Consider the following 14,721-nt stretch of genomic DNA (forward strand, 5'->3'; position numbering starts at 1 on the left):
TAATCCCAGCACTTTGGGAGGCCGAGACGGGCGGATCACGAGGTCAGGAGATCGAGACCATCCTGGCTAACACGGTGAAACCCCGTCTTTACTAAAAAATACAAAACACTAGCTGGGCGAGGTGGCGGGCGCCTGTAGTCCCAGCTACATGGGAGGCTGAGGCAGGAGAATGGCGTAAACCTGGGAGGCAGAGCTTGCAGTGAGCGGTGATCCGGCCACTGCACTCCAGCCTGGGCGACAGAGCAAGACTCTATCTCAAAAAAAAAAAAAAAGAACAATATATGTTCATTGTAGAAAATTTGGAAAATAAGATAAATTTAAAGATGGTGATTAAAATCTCCATTAATCCCTAATTTTTAATGACTGCATAGTATCTCATTCTGTAGATGCGTCTTAAATTTGTAAATTGGTTGGACACAGTGGCTCACGCATGTAATCCCAATACTTTGGGAGGCTGAGGCGGGAGAATTGCTTGAGCCCAGGAATTTGAGACCAGGCTGGGCAACATAGCTAGACCCTGTCTCTACAAAAAATATTTTTAAAAATTAACCTGGACCAGGCATGGTGCTTACACCTGTAATCCCAACACTTTGGGAGGGCAAGGCGGGCAGATCACCTGAGGTCAGGAGTTCAAGACCAGCCTGGCCAACATGGTGAAACCCCATCTCTACAAAAATACAATAAGTAGCTAGGCATAGTAGCAGGTGCCTGTAATCCCAGCTACTCCAGAGACTGAAGCAGGAGAATCACTTGAACCCTGGAGGCGGAGGTTGCAGTGAGCCAAGTTCATGCCCATTGCACTCCAGCCTGGGCAACAGAGCGAGAGTCCATCTCAAAAAAAAAAAAAATAGCCTGGTGTAGTGACTCACACCTGTAGTCCTAGCTACTCAGGAGACAGAGGTGGGAGGATTGTTTGAGCCGTGGGACATCGAGGCCATGGTGAGCTATGATCACGCCGCTATACTCCAGCCTGGATGACAGAGCAAGACCCTGTCTCAAAAAAAAAAAAAAAAAAAAAAAAAATTATTCTAGCATGTGTAATAGCTTTTGATCAAAATAATTTCTAGTTGTCCAATTTTAAACAATGCTTAATGAACCTCCCTTATAGCAATCAGATGTTTGTCCACAAAGTTTCCATGGGCTGGATTCTTAGCTTTGGATTGGCCGAATAAAATGCAAATTGCAGAAACCTTAATGGCTTGGCTGTGGACTGGCAGTCTGTCCTCCAAAAATATCTAATCCCCGCTCTCATATTTAATTGGCGCTATCTTATGGTATTTTACATATCCTTGTAAACCACTTAGAGTCCTCTCTGGAACAAGGCAGGGCACAAATAAATATGTAAGCCCCAAGCTGCCTTGGCTTCCTGATTAAATTATCCAGCCTCAAACACAATAATAGCCTCATTTTATTAAGAGGTAGGCGCTTGCTGTCTTCCTGTTGGCTACTTCCTGATAACCAATACTCCTCCTGTCCCGAGGACCCTGTAGCAATGCCTCCGTCCCCGGGGAAGCACCAGGAATTGGTTTTTGTTGTTGTTGTTGTTGTTGTTGCTTTTTGAGACGAAGTCTCGCTCTGTTGCCCAGGCTGGAGTGCAGTGGCACGATCTCGGCTCACTGCAACCTCCGCCTCCTGGGTTCAAGCGATTCTCCTGACTCAGTCTCCTGAGGAGCTGGGATTACAGGCGCCCACCACCACGCCTAGCTAATTTTTTGTATTTTTAGTAGAGACGGGGTTTCACCATGTTAGCCAGATTGGTCTCGAACTCCTGACCTCAGGTGATCCGCCCACCTTCGCCTCCCAAAGTATTGGGATTACAGGCGTGAGCCACTGCTCCCGGCCACCAGGAATTTTTTTTTTCTTTTTTTTTTTTTTTGAGATGGAGTCTCACTCTGTTGCCCAGGCTGGAGTACAGTGGAGCAATCTCAGCTCACTGCAAGCTTCGCCTCCCGGGTTTACGCCATTCTCCTGCCTCAGTCTCCTGAGTAGCTGGGACTACAGGCGCCCACCACCACTCCCGGCTAATTTTTTTGGTATTTTTTAGTAGAGATGGGGTTTCACCATGTTAGCCAGGATGGTCTTGATCTCCTGACCTTGTGATCCGCCAGCCTCAGCCTCCAAAAGTGCTGGGATTACAGGCGTGAGCTACTGCGCCTGGCCACCAGGAATTGTTTTTGAACCAAGATATAGGTGGTGGAGTAGTAAGAGACTGGCCCGACAGCAAGAAAAACTTTTCCTGCCTGTGTCCTACTCAGTTAATCCTGGACCTGTTTTAGAGGCTGATGTTTAATTGGGGCAGCCTCAGCAACAGTGTTTGAAAGATTTCAGCCAGAAAAGACATTTGAGGAACAGCTACTTGTTCATACAGTGCATAGCTTCACTGTCTTAAAGCCCATTAGCAGGAATATTAAACCCTGAACCAAGGGCTCAGCAAAGAGAGAGTGGTTGGCAGGGCTATCGCGGTAGCTCATGCCTATAATCCCAGCACTTTGGGAGGCCAAGGTGGGTGGATCGCTTTAGCCCAGGAGTTCAAGATCAGCCTAGGATCAGCCTAGGAAATGTAGTGAGATCCCCATCTCTACCAAAAAAAAAAATAGCCAGTCCTGGTGGTGCACACCTGTAGTCCCAGCTGCTGGGGAGGCTGAGGCGGGAGGATTGCTTGAGTCAGGGAAGTTGAGGCTGCAGTAAGCCTAGATCATGCCACTGCACTCCAGCCTGGGCAACAGAGCAAGACCCTGTCTCAAAAAAAAAAAAAATGCGTTGGCTTCTTTAGTACATCTGCCACATCTGAGGTGAGACAGGCTGCTAGACCACAGATTTCTATGCTGGAGAACACCTGTGTTCTTGCACCTGCTGTTATAAGCATTTCCCCTAGAGTAGGACACTCTCTGTTCCTCCCTAGTCTTCTGACTGCCAAGAGCTCTTGACTTTGTTTACAAGCTAGCCCCAGTCTGGGAGAGCTAGCACATGGAACCTTCCAGAACATTCCAGTGTTTCCTAGGGACTGCATACCTGAACTTAAACCCAGTGGGCAAAACAGAGGACCTCTGCGTGCTGAGATCTGGCAGCCAAAACCCAGGCATTTAATTACACTGCTGCAGAGAACACTCCGGTGAGATGCGTCCAACGCAGACAATTATTTTAGGAAAACCATGGAGGCCTTCTCTCTGCACCACTTAAATCTTGCTTCTCTTTTACAATTCAATATTTCCTCTGTCAGAGAAAATGGCTTGTTTGCTTCAAAGGACACACTAGGAAATGTAGGAAGATGTTAATTACGTTGAACCGGCGGCTTTGTCTCTGCACAAAAGATATTCCTTGGGGGGGTTCTATCCAAATTGCTTGGGGACCAGAGCCAGGCGAAGAGGGGCAGGGATGCTTGGGCTCCTGTTTGATGTTTTTCTTTGTTTTTTTTGTTTGTTTTCTGTTTTAAAGAATTGGATTTATCAAGAAGGGAGGGCCGGACGAAGTGGCTCATGCCTGTAATCCCAGCACTTTGGGAGGCTGAGGCAGGTGGATCATTTGAGGTCAGGAGTTCGAGACCAGCCTAGCCAACATGGTGAAACCCTGTTTCTATTAAAAATACAAAAATTAGCCAGGTTTGGTGGCACATGCCTGTAATCCCAGCTACTTGGGAGGCTGAGGCAGGAGAATTGCTTGAATCTGGGAGGTGGAGGCTGCAGTGAGCCGAGATCCCACCATTGTACTCCAGCCTGGGTGACAGAGCGAGACTCCCTCCCAAAATAAAACAAAAAAGCAAAAATAACCAGAGAGGTAACAGTGGCTCATGCCTTGTAATCCCAGTGCTTTGGGAGGCTGAGGCAGGAGGATCGCTTGAGCCCAGGAGTTTGAGACCATACTGGACAATATAGCAAGACTCTCATCTCTACAAAAAAAATTTAAAAAGTAGTAGGTGTGATGGTGAGACTAAAGGCCTTTAGTCTCGGCTACTCGGGAGGCTGAAGAGGGAGGAATCACATAAGCCCAGGAGGGTGAGGCTGCCGTAAGCCATGATAGTGCCACTGCACACCAGCCTGGGTGACCAAGTGAGACTCCATCTCCAAAAAAAAAAAAAAAAAGAGAAGAAGAAGAGGGAGGTGGGAGAGTAGTTCTGGATCCTCCCAGAACCAAAGGCACAGGCTTTCATGGGGATATTCCTCTTGTACTGGGCCATCCTTGCTGTCTTAGGTCAGGCTTCTTCAGGGAGGATGTAAGTGCAAGTATCCACCTAAGAGACCCCAGGAAGAACCAGTAGGGGAGCAGTGAAGTGAGAGAAGAAGTGAAGGAAACCCATGCAGGGAGAGTTAATGAGTACCCTAGGCGCAACAGCTCACACCTGTAATCCCAGCACTTTGGGAGGCCAAGGCAGGTGGATCGCTTGAGCCCAGGAGTTCAAGACCAGCCTGGGCAGCAAAGCGAGACTCTATCTCTACAAAAGGAAAAAAAAAAAAAAAAAATGCTGGGTGTGTTGGTACCTGCCTGTAGGCCCAGCTACTCAGGAGGCAGAGGTAGGAGGGGTGGCTTAAACCCAGGAGTTTGAGCCTGCAGTAAGCTAGGATTGCACCATTGCATTCCAGTGGTGGGTGACAGCAAGACCCAGTCCTGGGCGACAGCAAGACCTCATCTTAAAAAAAAAAAAAAGTGCCAGGCGCAATGGCTCTTGCCTGCAATCTGAGCACTTTGGGAGGCCAAGGTGGGCAGATCGCTTGAGGCCAGGAGTTCGAGACCAGCCTGGGCAACATAGTGAGACCCTATCTCTACTAAAAATACAACAATTAGCCAGACATGGAGGCAGGTACCTGTAATCCCAGCTACTCGGGAGGCTGAGGCATGAAAATCTCTTGAACCCAGGAGGTGGAGGTTGCAGTGAGCTGAGATCGCACCACTGCCCTCCAGCCTGGGCAACACAGCGAGAGTCTGTCTCAAAAATAAAAAATATAAAATAAGTGAATAAATAAAAGAGAAGGAGCGGGTTGCTGCTGTGGACAACTGAGGTGCAAATCTAATGGGTTCCTCTGGGAGATTTCATGGAACATACACCTTCAAGTTCTTTCCCACTGGAGAGGCAAGAGGGGTGGTATTAATCACTAATGCCTGTGGGTCATCTTTGAGGATTGCTGGGTGTATTTTCTGCTGGCCCCATGCAAGAGTAGGGTGGAGTCTGACCACCAGAGAAAGCTCTTGGCTGTGGCCAATCCTGGTCACACCTGCAGTGAATGTTAGCTCCACCCAGCTCCTACCTGAGTACAAGGAAGGTGGAGAAAGTGAGTTACTGTGCTTCTCTGCCGGGGCTGAGGATGTGCAACTTACAAAGGGGTTATCCCCATTTAGGAAGGGTGTACAAAGGCTCAAAGAATGACTAACTATAATAGTTTCAGCTGGCATTTATGAATGGTTTGTTTTCCTTATAGATTAGTGGGGGAGTCAAGCTCATCTGTACAATTTGTACAATTATATCATTCGCTCATATTCCAATAAAGCTTAAAAAAAAAGACTTGACTGAGTGGGAGAGAAAAAGGTGGGCTAATAGTTGGAGTCCCTGGGATTGCTCATAATTCACAGCTTGGTTTCTCTGTGCTGCAGCTCACGGCACTGATTCTGCTGGGAGATCTAGTAACGGCTGTGCAAATGATCAATGATTGTGGTGCTTTGTTTCTCTGTAAAACACTGGGGGTTGTTTAAATCAGAATTTCTTCCATGCCTGTCAGAATGCATCCTGGAATAGGACCAGAATCTTCCATTTACCGCCTCTATGGCCACCACCCATCATCACCTGCCTGGATCCGTGCAGTCACCCCTGCCCTGGCCTCCCTCCCTCGTCCCCTAGAGCAGGCAGAGGTCGCTGTGAACACCCAAGTAAGGTCACGTCCCGCCTCTGCACAGAACCCTCCATGGCTCCCACCTTCCTCAGAGCAGAACCCGAAGCCCTCACTGCTTCCCACAAGGCCTTGCCCCATCACCTCCCTTCCCTCATCTGTCTCCACTTACCCCTTACTCAATCTGCTCCAGCCACGTGGGCCTCCTCCTTGTTTCACAAACACAGCAGGCATGGTCCTGCCTCAGAGCCTTTCCACTTGCTGTTCTCTCTGCCTGGAACCCCTTCCCCAGACATCCAAATGGCTCCTCCCTCACTTCCTTCAGGTCTTAAGCAAAGACTTCAGGTTTTGAACAAATGAAACCTACGTGTGCAAGCCCAAGCCAGTTACTCCACAACCCTCACGTTCCCCCACATCCTTTTTTTTTTTTTTTTTTTTTTTAGATAGAGTTTTGCTCTTTTGCCCAGGCTGGAGTAAAGTGGTGTGATCTCGGCTCATTGCAACCTCGGCTTGCCGCACCCACCCCCCCGGGTTCAAGCAATTCTCCTGCCTCAGCCTCCCAAGTAGCTGGGATTATAGGCGCCCACCACCATGCCCGGCTAATTTTTGTATTTTTAGTAGAGACAGGGTTTTACCATGTTGGCTAAGCTGGTCTCGAACTCCTGACCTCAGGTGATCCACCCACCTCAGCTTTCCAAAGTGCTAGGATTATAGGTGTGAGCCACTGCGCCCGGCCTCTTTATTTTTTTTAAGAGATGGGGTCTCATTCTGTCACCGAGGCTGGAGTGCAGTGGCACAGCCATAGCTCATTGCAGCCTCGACTTCCTGCACCCAAGCAATCCTCCCGCCTCAGCCATGTGAGTAGCTGGGACCACAGGTGTGTGCCATCATGCCTGGTTAATTTTTGTATTTTTTGTAGAAACAGGGTTTTGCCATGTTGCCCAGGCTGAAGTGCAGTGGCACAACCATAGCTCACTGCAGCCTCAATCTCCTGGGCTCAAGCAGTCCTTCTGCTTCAGGCTTCTGAGTAGCTGGGACCACAGGTGCATGCCACTACATCCAGCTAATGTTTTTTTTTTTTTTTTTTTTTAATTTTTTTTAATTTTTAGTATAGATGAGGTCTTGTTATGTTGCTCAGGGTGGTCTTAAACTTCTGGCCTTCAGTGATCCGCCCACTTCAGCCTCCCGAAATTCTGGGATTACAGGCTTGAGCCAACATTCCCGGGCCCCTCCAGATACTGATCAGGATTTGTAATGACAGAAATGCCCCCTGCCTTCTCCTTTTCTTCTGTCTCACTCGTCCCTCAAGTTCATCTCAAGAGCCCATTCTCTTGGACACCTCCTCAGAGACCCTCAGCCTGAGGGAAGACCCCCTGTTACTCTCTGCACTATCTCTTCAAAGCACTCACTGCAGCATGTGGTTCCAGAAGTATCAATGGCATTAAGTGATAGATGTCCGTCTCTCCTAGTAGCTCCATGGACAACTACCAGATGTTTTCTTCATTCTTTCTCTTCCTTGATCCTATCCCAGACCCTATGCCTGGGACAGAAGAGACTCTCATGGATATCTTCTTTTTTTTTTTTCAGATGGAGTCTAGCTCTGTCGCCGAGGCTGGAGTGCAGTGGTCTATCTCGGCTCACTGCAACCTCCACCTCCCAAGTTCAAGCGATTCTCCTGCCTCAGCCTCCCATGTAGCTGGGATTACAGGCGCCCGCCACCACGCCTGGCTAATTTTTGTATTTTTAGTAGAGACAGGGTTTCACCATGTTGGCCAGGCTGGTCTCGAACTCCTGACCTCAGGTGATCCACCTGCCTCATGGGTATCTTCTAGTCAGTTTGGAAGTTTATGACTGTCTTGTGCCTAGAGTTCCCTGGTACTTATTAGCATTTCTAAGGCTCTGATAAGTCCTGCAGTCACAAAACTTGTTTCTCCCAGTAAGACACACATTTATTTGACCACAGAGCATCCTTTTCCCAGCACACCTGGTAAGATTACCAGTGTTGCAAGGAGCATGACTTGGGAAACAAAGCCATAATTGATCGCTGGATTATCTGAGCATTTTGTCTGCCATTACCTTGCCTGAGCGGCTCCAGGTAGGGTGGGGCACAGCAGGGTTGCACTTAACATTTAGTGGCCCTGATGGCTGGGCACAGTGGCTCACACCTGTAATGCCAGCACTGAGGCGGGCGGATCACCTGAAGTCAGATACTTTTTTTTTTCCTTTTGAGACAGGGTCTCACTCTGTTACCCAGGCTGAACTGGAGGCCAGGTGTTGGAGATAAGCCTGGCCAACATGATGAAACCCCATCTCTGCTAAAAATACAAAAATTAGCTGAGCATGGAGGCGTGCACCTGTAATCCCAGCTCCTCAGGAGGCTGAGGCAGGAGAATCCCTTGAACCCGGGAGGTGGAGGTTGCAGTGAGCCCAGATCGCGCCACTGCACTCCAGCCTGGGCGACAGGGCAAGACTGTGTCTCAAAAACAAACAACAACAACAAGAAAAAAACACCAAAAACTGAAAAACAAACAAAGAAACCACGAAGTGGTCCTGAGATAGCTCCAGAGCCGATATGTCACTGTGGCCTGGGGAAGCAGAGAGGAGGCCCAGGTTTGGGGTTGAGTGGATCTCTGTTTTTTTTTTTTTTTTTTTTTTTTGAGATGGAGTCCCGCTTTGTCGCCCAGGCTGGAGTGCAGTGGCACGATCTCCGCTCACTGAAATCTCTGCCTCCCGGGTTCACGCCATTCTTCTGCCTCAGCCTCCGGAGTAGCTGGGCCTACAGGTGCCCATCACCACGCCCAGCTAATTTTTTTGTATTTTTAGTAGAGACGGGGTTTCACTGTGTTAGCCAGGATGGTCTCGATCTCCTGACCTCGTGATCTGCCCGCCTCGGCCTCCCAAAGTGCTGGGATTACAGGCATGAGCCACTGTGCCGGGCGGATCTCTGTTCTAATGGCAGTTATGGAGACAGTGTTGTGTGTGTGCGCGAATCTGTGTGAGAGAATGAATTCTGGTCTTGGAGAACAGTTGAGTCCTCCAATTCCTTGCCGTGTTCCTTAACCCCTCTGCACCTCAGTCTTGCCATCTGTGAAATGAGGCTCCTTAAGGAGGGCCTGAGATCACATACAACAGGCACTGGCATATGCCTGGAGCCCAGCAAAGGGCATCTGTGGTTTCCTCGGGCCCCCTTCCTGTCCCAGCGAGGGAGAGGCGAGACCCTCACTGGGATCCTAGTCTCTGACGCCCATGTCTTTGCAGACTCTCTTCCAGAGCCCAGAAGAGGGCTGGCAGCTGTACACCTCAGCCCAGGCCCCTGACGGGAAATGCATCTGCACGGCTGTGATCCCAGCGCAGAGTACCTGCTCTCGAGATGGCAGGAGTCGGGAGCTGCGGCAACTGATGGAGAAGGTGAGAACCTTCCAGGTGCCCTGGGGGCGGCTGGGAAAATCTCCCAGTTCTCACCCCGCCCTCCAGCCCCATCCAGGTCAGCCAGTGGCCATATCCAGCTATGCAAATTATTCAGAGCTGACTGATAATCCAGCTCCTCTCCAGGCAGGTCCTTTTTTTTTTTCCCCTTTTGACCCAGGGTCTCACTCTGTTACCCATGCTGGAATGCAGTGACATGATCAGCTCACTGCAGCCTCAAACTCCTGGGTTCAAGCAATCCCCACTCCTCAGCCTCCGAGTAGCTGGGATTACAGGCAGGCACCACCATGCCCTGCTAATTTTTATATTTTTTGTAGAGATGGGGTCTCCCTATGTTGCACAGGCTGGTCTCAATCTCCTGGGCTCAAGTGATCCTCTGGCCTCGGCCCCCCAAAGTGTTTGGATTACAGGTGTGAGCCACCATACCCAGATGGTCCAATATCTGTTCAATGCTTTTTTTTCTTTCTTTCTTTTTTTTTTTTTTTGAGACAGAGTCTCACTCTGTCACCCAGGCTGGAGTGCAGGTACAGTGGCATCATCTCGGCTCACCACAACCTCCACCTCCCAGGTTCAAGCGATTCTCCTGCCTCAGCCTCCCAAGTAGCTGGGATTACAGGTGTGCGCCACCACACCCAGCTAATTTTTGTATTTTTAGCAGAGATGGGGTTTCACCATACTGGTCATGCTGGTCTCGAACTCCTGACTTCAGGTGATTTGCCTGTCTTGGCCTCCCAAAGTGCTGGGATTATAGGCGTGAGCCACTGCGCCCGGCCTGTTCAATGCTATTTTGGGAGAGAAGCCAAGCACTTATTGGGGTTGGGGTAGGGGAAGGAAGGAAGACTGGAGGGGCAGCATCTCAGTGTCCTATGTGTGAGCTCTGGTCCACCAGGCACATCCCACTCAGTTTTGCAGTTCACCAGACTCACCTGCTAAGAAGGCGTTCTGTGCCCATTGGGGAGGGTCTCACCCTCCACCCCAAGAGGCTCCTATAAAAGTTTCCTTCTACCTCTGATCATGGTCAATAGAAAATAGTCCCCTGGGCCGGGCATGGTAGCTCACGCCTGGAATCCCAGCACTTTGGGAGGCTGAGGCACGTGGACCACTTGAGGTCAGGAGTTTGAGATCAGCCTCTACTAAAAATACAAAAATTAGCCAGGCGTGGTGGTGTGTGCCTGTAGTCCCAGCTACTCGGGAGGCTGAGGCAGGATAATTGCTTGAACCTGGGAGATGGAGGTTGCAGTGAGCTGAGATGGTGCTACTGCACTCCAGCCTGGGTGACAGAGCGAGTCTCCATCTCAAATAAATAAATAAATAAAACAAACTTATAAATTGCTGATTTCTGGAATTTCCCACTTAATATTTTCGGACTGTGGTTGGCCTCAGGTAGCTGAAACCTGAAACTGGAGAAGGGAAGAGTACTGTAAAAATGTTCAGGGTGGGTATTAGGCTGCTGGGTTTCTGAGAGTTTCCAAGTGTCATGTGAATAATTGTACAGGAAAGTCTGTATTTCAACAAGCATCCACTGGTGACTCTGAGTTTACCTTAGCCCGGCGGAGTCCACTTTAGTCAGGTGAAGCTGGTAGGAATCTACCTTAGCCAGGTGAGGGTCTACCTTAGCCAGGTGCTCATCTTAGCCAAGTGAGAGTCTACCTTAATATGGTGGGAGTCTACCTTAACCAGGTGTTCACCTTAGCCAGGTGGAGTCTACCTTAGCCAGGTGAGAGTCTACTTAAGCCAGAGATGGAGTTCACCTTAACAAGGTGAACCTTAGCCGGATGTTCACCTTAGTCAGGTGGGAGTCTACCTTAGCCAGGGGGAGTTCAACCTACCCAGGTGGAGTTCACCATAACCAGGTGGAGGTGGGAGCTGGGGGCTCTCAGGTTGGGTCAGGAGAGGCCAGGGCAAGGGAAGTTTATTTTACTCATTCAGCCAAAAAGTACTTATTGAGCCTCTACTCTAGGCCAGTGCTGGGCACTGGAGGTTAAGCTGTGGACAAGCGAGACGAAGCCTCTGTCTCTGAGGGTCCCACCTGAAGGAGGCAGATGGATAAGAATGTTCTACATAGTCACAGCTGGGAAAGAAATGACCAGGCAAGAGGAGAGTGAGTGAGCGACTACCTGGGACAGAGTGGTCAGGGAAGGATGCTTTGAGTGGGGGATGCTGCAGCTGAACCCTGAAGGATGAGAAGGAGCCAGCCATGGGAATGTGGGGGGAACAGCACTCCAGGTTGAGAGACCAACAAGTGCAAAGACCCGGCGGAGGGAAGGAGCTTAGAGTCTGTGAGAACAAAGAGAGAGGAAGTGGGTGGGGTGGGGGGCGGGGCAGGACCAGCCAGCGCAGGATCTGTGGAGGAGGAAGGTGATTTAATCTCTGTTTTGAAAGTTCCTTCTGTCTGCTGTGTAGCGAATTGACTACAGGGGATGAAGGTGGAACTGGGAGACTAGGGAGGAGGTGAGAGGTGGTGGTGGGTGGACCAGATGGGAGCCAGTGGGTAGGAGGGAGGATGGATGGATTGGGCACACGATTGGGAGGCTGCTGGTAAGCTCAGGGGAGAAGAAGGTGGCCTTGTTGGTCTGGTGTTTGCGCAGCCTCTGGCCCTGCCAGCTCTTGTCTGTGGCATCTCTGGGTTGGGATTTGGGGAAGGAGGTCTGGTCCCTTCAGTTGTCCCCATTCCTAGGTCCAGAACGTCTCCCAGTCCATGGAGGTCCTTGAGCTGCGGACGTATCGCGACCTCCAGTATGTACGCGGCATGGAGACCCTCATGCGGAGCCTGGATGCTCGGCTCCGGGCGGCTGATGGGTCCCTCTCGGCCAAGAGCTTCCAGGTGGGTCCTCCTGGGTCCAGACCAGAGGTCAAACAAATGATTGGGATTTGGTATCCATTAGTTCCTACAGTGGAGTCATGTCTGGGAAGAATCTAGGGTCCAGTCTGAGCCAAATGCCAAGGGCCAGGTGTGCATCAAAGACAAAGAGTGAAGTTATGAGTCAGAGGTTGAGGTCATGTCTGGGTCAAAGGCCAGAGGTCAGGCTTGGCCATGGTTCCATCTTGATGCATAGGAGCTGAAGGACAGGATGACGGAACTGTTGCCCCTGAGCTCAGTCCTGGAGCAGTACAAGGCAGACACACGGACCATTGTACGCCTGCGGGAGGAGGTGAGGAATCTCTCCGGCAGTCTGGCGGCCATCCAGGAGGAGATGGGTGCCTACGGGTACGAGGACCTGCAGCAGCGGGTGATGGCCCTGGAGGCCCGGCTCCACGCCTGCGCCCAGAAGCTGGGTATGCCTTGGCCCTTGACCCTGACCCCTGATCTCTGACTGCCACACCCAACTCCAATATCACCTGTTTGTGCCTAGAAGCTGGGCAGTTTTGACCTCTAATTTGTAAACCTCAACCTTTGACCTTCCTACCTAAGGCTACACTTGAGTCTAGAAGCTGGAAATGGCCCTGATCCTTGGCCTCTAACCCCTCACTCACAACTGAACAACAGATTGGGACCAGATTTGGAGTCTTCCCTCATCCCTGGTCCCAACTTTCCCAACTTGATCATAGCACTTCATCTTTGCCCTGCCTCTCTTGGGCTGTTCCCTTCCCCATCCTCATTCCCCCTGTTCCTGCCTCCCAGGCTGTGGGAAGCTGACCGGGGTCAGTAACCCCATCACCGTTCGGGCCATGGGGTCCCGCTTCGGCTCCTGGATGACTGACACGATGGCCCCCAGTGCGGATAGCCGGGTGAGTGACTGCGCCCACCCCTGGGGTCAGGGCCTGGGAGGGACAGAGCCTCTGACTGCCCATACGTGCCCCGGGAGTTCACACTGGTGACTGTCTTGTAGCCCAAAGTGTCCTGGATCCCCCAGGGTCATTGGACCTCATTGGCCCCTTCCAGTAACCCCCAACGTGACAAGGGCCTTTGCAACCCTGGTGAATCCCAGTCTGTTGACCTCCAGTGGTCTGTAATAGTGGCAGTGGGTTACTGAGTTTTCATACCGAACCAGGTTTCTCAGGGACTACTGGACATCCAAGTAACTACCCAATTGACCAATGCCTTCCAAAGGACAAGAGACCTCCTCCACCAAGCATGCTCAGTGAACCTATTGGACTTCTTTCGTAGCTTCCACAGTCATGCTGCTATCAACTTGGACACACAAGAACCAATCTTGGTGGCCATGGCCTGTAATCCCAGCACTTTGGAGGCCGAGTGGGTGCGATCACCTGAGGTTGGGGAGTTCGAAGACCAGCCTGACCAACATGGAAAACCCGTCTCTACTAGAAATACAAAATTAGCCGGCATAGGGTGCATGCCTGTAATCCCAGCATACTCGGGAGGCTGAGGAAGGAGAACGCTTGAACAGGAGGTGGAGGTTGCAGTGAGCCAACGATCGCATCTTGCCTCCAGCCTGGCAACAAGATGACTCTGTCCTCAAAACAAAACAAAACAAAACAACAAAGTGCTAGTTAACAATGAATGCACAGCGATAATGTCGATGACACAGGCTAGTCCACCTCGGCGTGACGGGTTAGTATAACCATGGCTAATGAATTCAGGTGATGTCCTTATCATTCAGTGGCTGTCCATGACCACTAACCACACACTATCAATGACCAGGTGAATTCCGGACCCAGTGAGTCCCAGGGCTGCAGTTCCCAGGGTCCTTTGGGATCGAAGCATTGTCCACTTCGGTCTGTTTTAAGATCATAGCAGCTGGTGCAGGCTGGCTCACGCCTGGTAATCCTAGCACCTTTAGGAGGCCAAGGCAGGCAGATCATTGACTCAGCAGTTTGAGACTAGTCTGGGCAACACCTGGAGACCTTGTCTCTACTAAAGATCAATAACTTAGCCGGGCGTGGTGATTTGTGGCTTGTAGTCCCAGCTATTCGGGGGCTAAAGGGGGAGGATCGCAGTGAGCCTGGAGGTCAAGGCCTGCAGTGAGCTGTGATTGGCCACTGCACTCCAAGCTGGGAAAAACAATGAGAACCTTGTTTCAAAGAAAAAACAAGGCCAGGCATGGTGTTCATGCCTGTAATCCCAGGCTTTGGGAGGCGAAGAAGTGGGATCACAAGGCCAGGAGTTCGAGACCAGCCATGACACAACATGGTGAAACCCATCTCTACTCAAAATGCAAAAATTAGCCAGGCGTGGTGGTATGCAAACCGGTAATCCCAGCTACCTCGGAGCACGAGGCAGGAGAATCGCCTTGAACCGGGAGGTTGCAGTGAGCTGAGATACACGCCACCTGCACTCCAGCCTGTGGGCGACAGAGAGAGGCTCCATCTCAAAAAAAAAAAAAAAAAAGACCAATAGCCTCACTGGGATCATGGGGTCCCACTGGGGCCATGCGTTCCCCAAGAACCTGCAGCCCCTGGGGACTCACTGGGCCATGGAATTCCTGGTATTGATATTGGGTGGTTATGGTCCATGGCAGCCACTTGAGTATAAGACTACTTGAATTCATGGCCCATGGTTAAATGACCTGGTCACCAC

The 14,721-nt window shown here is 50.6% G+C and overlaps 1 protein-coding gene across 1 annotated transcript in view; it reads left to right on the plus strand.

The window, feature by feature from the left end:
- OLFM2 (olfactomedin 2) overlaps positions 1 to 14,721 on the plus strand; it is a 65,196-nt gene that overhangs the window by 49,162 nt on the left and 1,313 nt on the right. The window contains 4 exon segments of the mRNA XM_017879856.1: positions 9,075 to 9,224; positions 11,920 to 12,066; positions 12,299 to 12,518; positions 12,865 to 12,971. Coding sequence (XP_017735345.1) covers positions 9,075 to 9,224; positions 11,920 to 12,066; positions 12,299 to 12,518; positions 12,865 to 12,971 — 624 coding nt within the window.

The sequence above is a fragment of the Rhinopithecus bieti genome, unplaced genomic scaffold, assembly GCF_001698545.2.
Source record: "Rhinopithecus bieti isolate Rb0 unplaced genomic scaffold, ASM169854v2 scaffold_10589, whole genome shotgun sequence".
Lineage (NCBI taxonomy): Eukaryota > Metazoa > Chordata > Mammalia > Primates > Cercopithecidae > Rhinopithecus > Rhinopithecus bieti.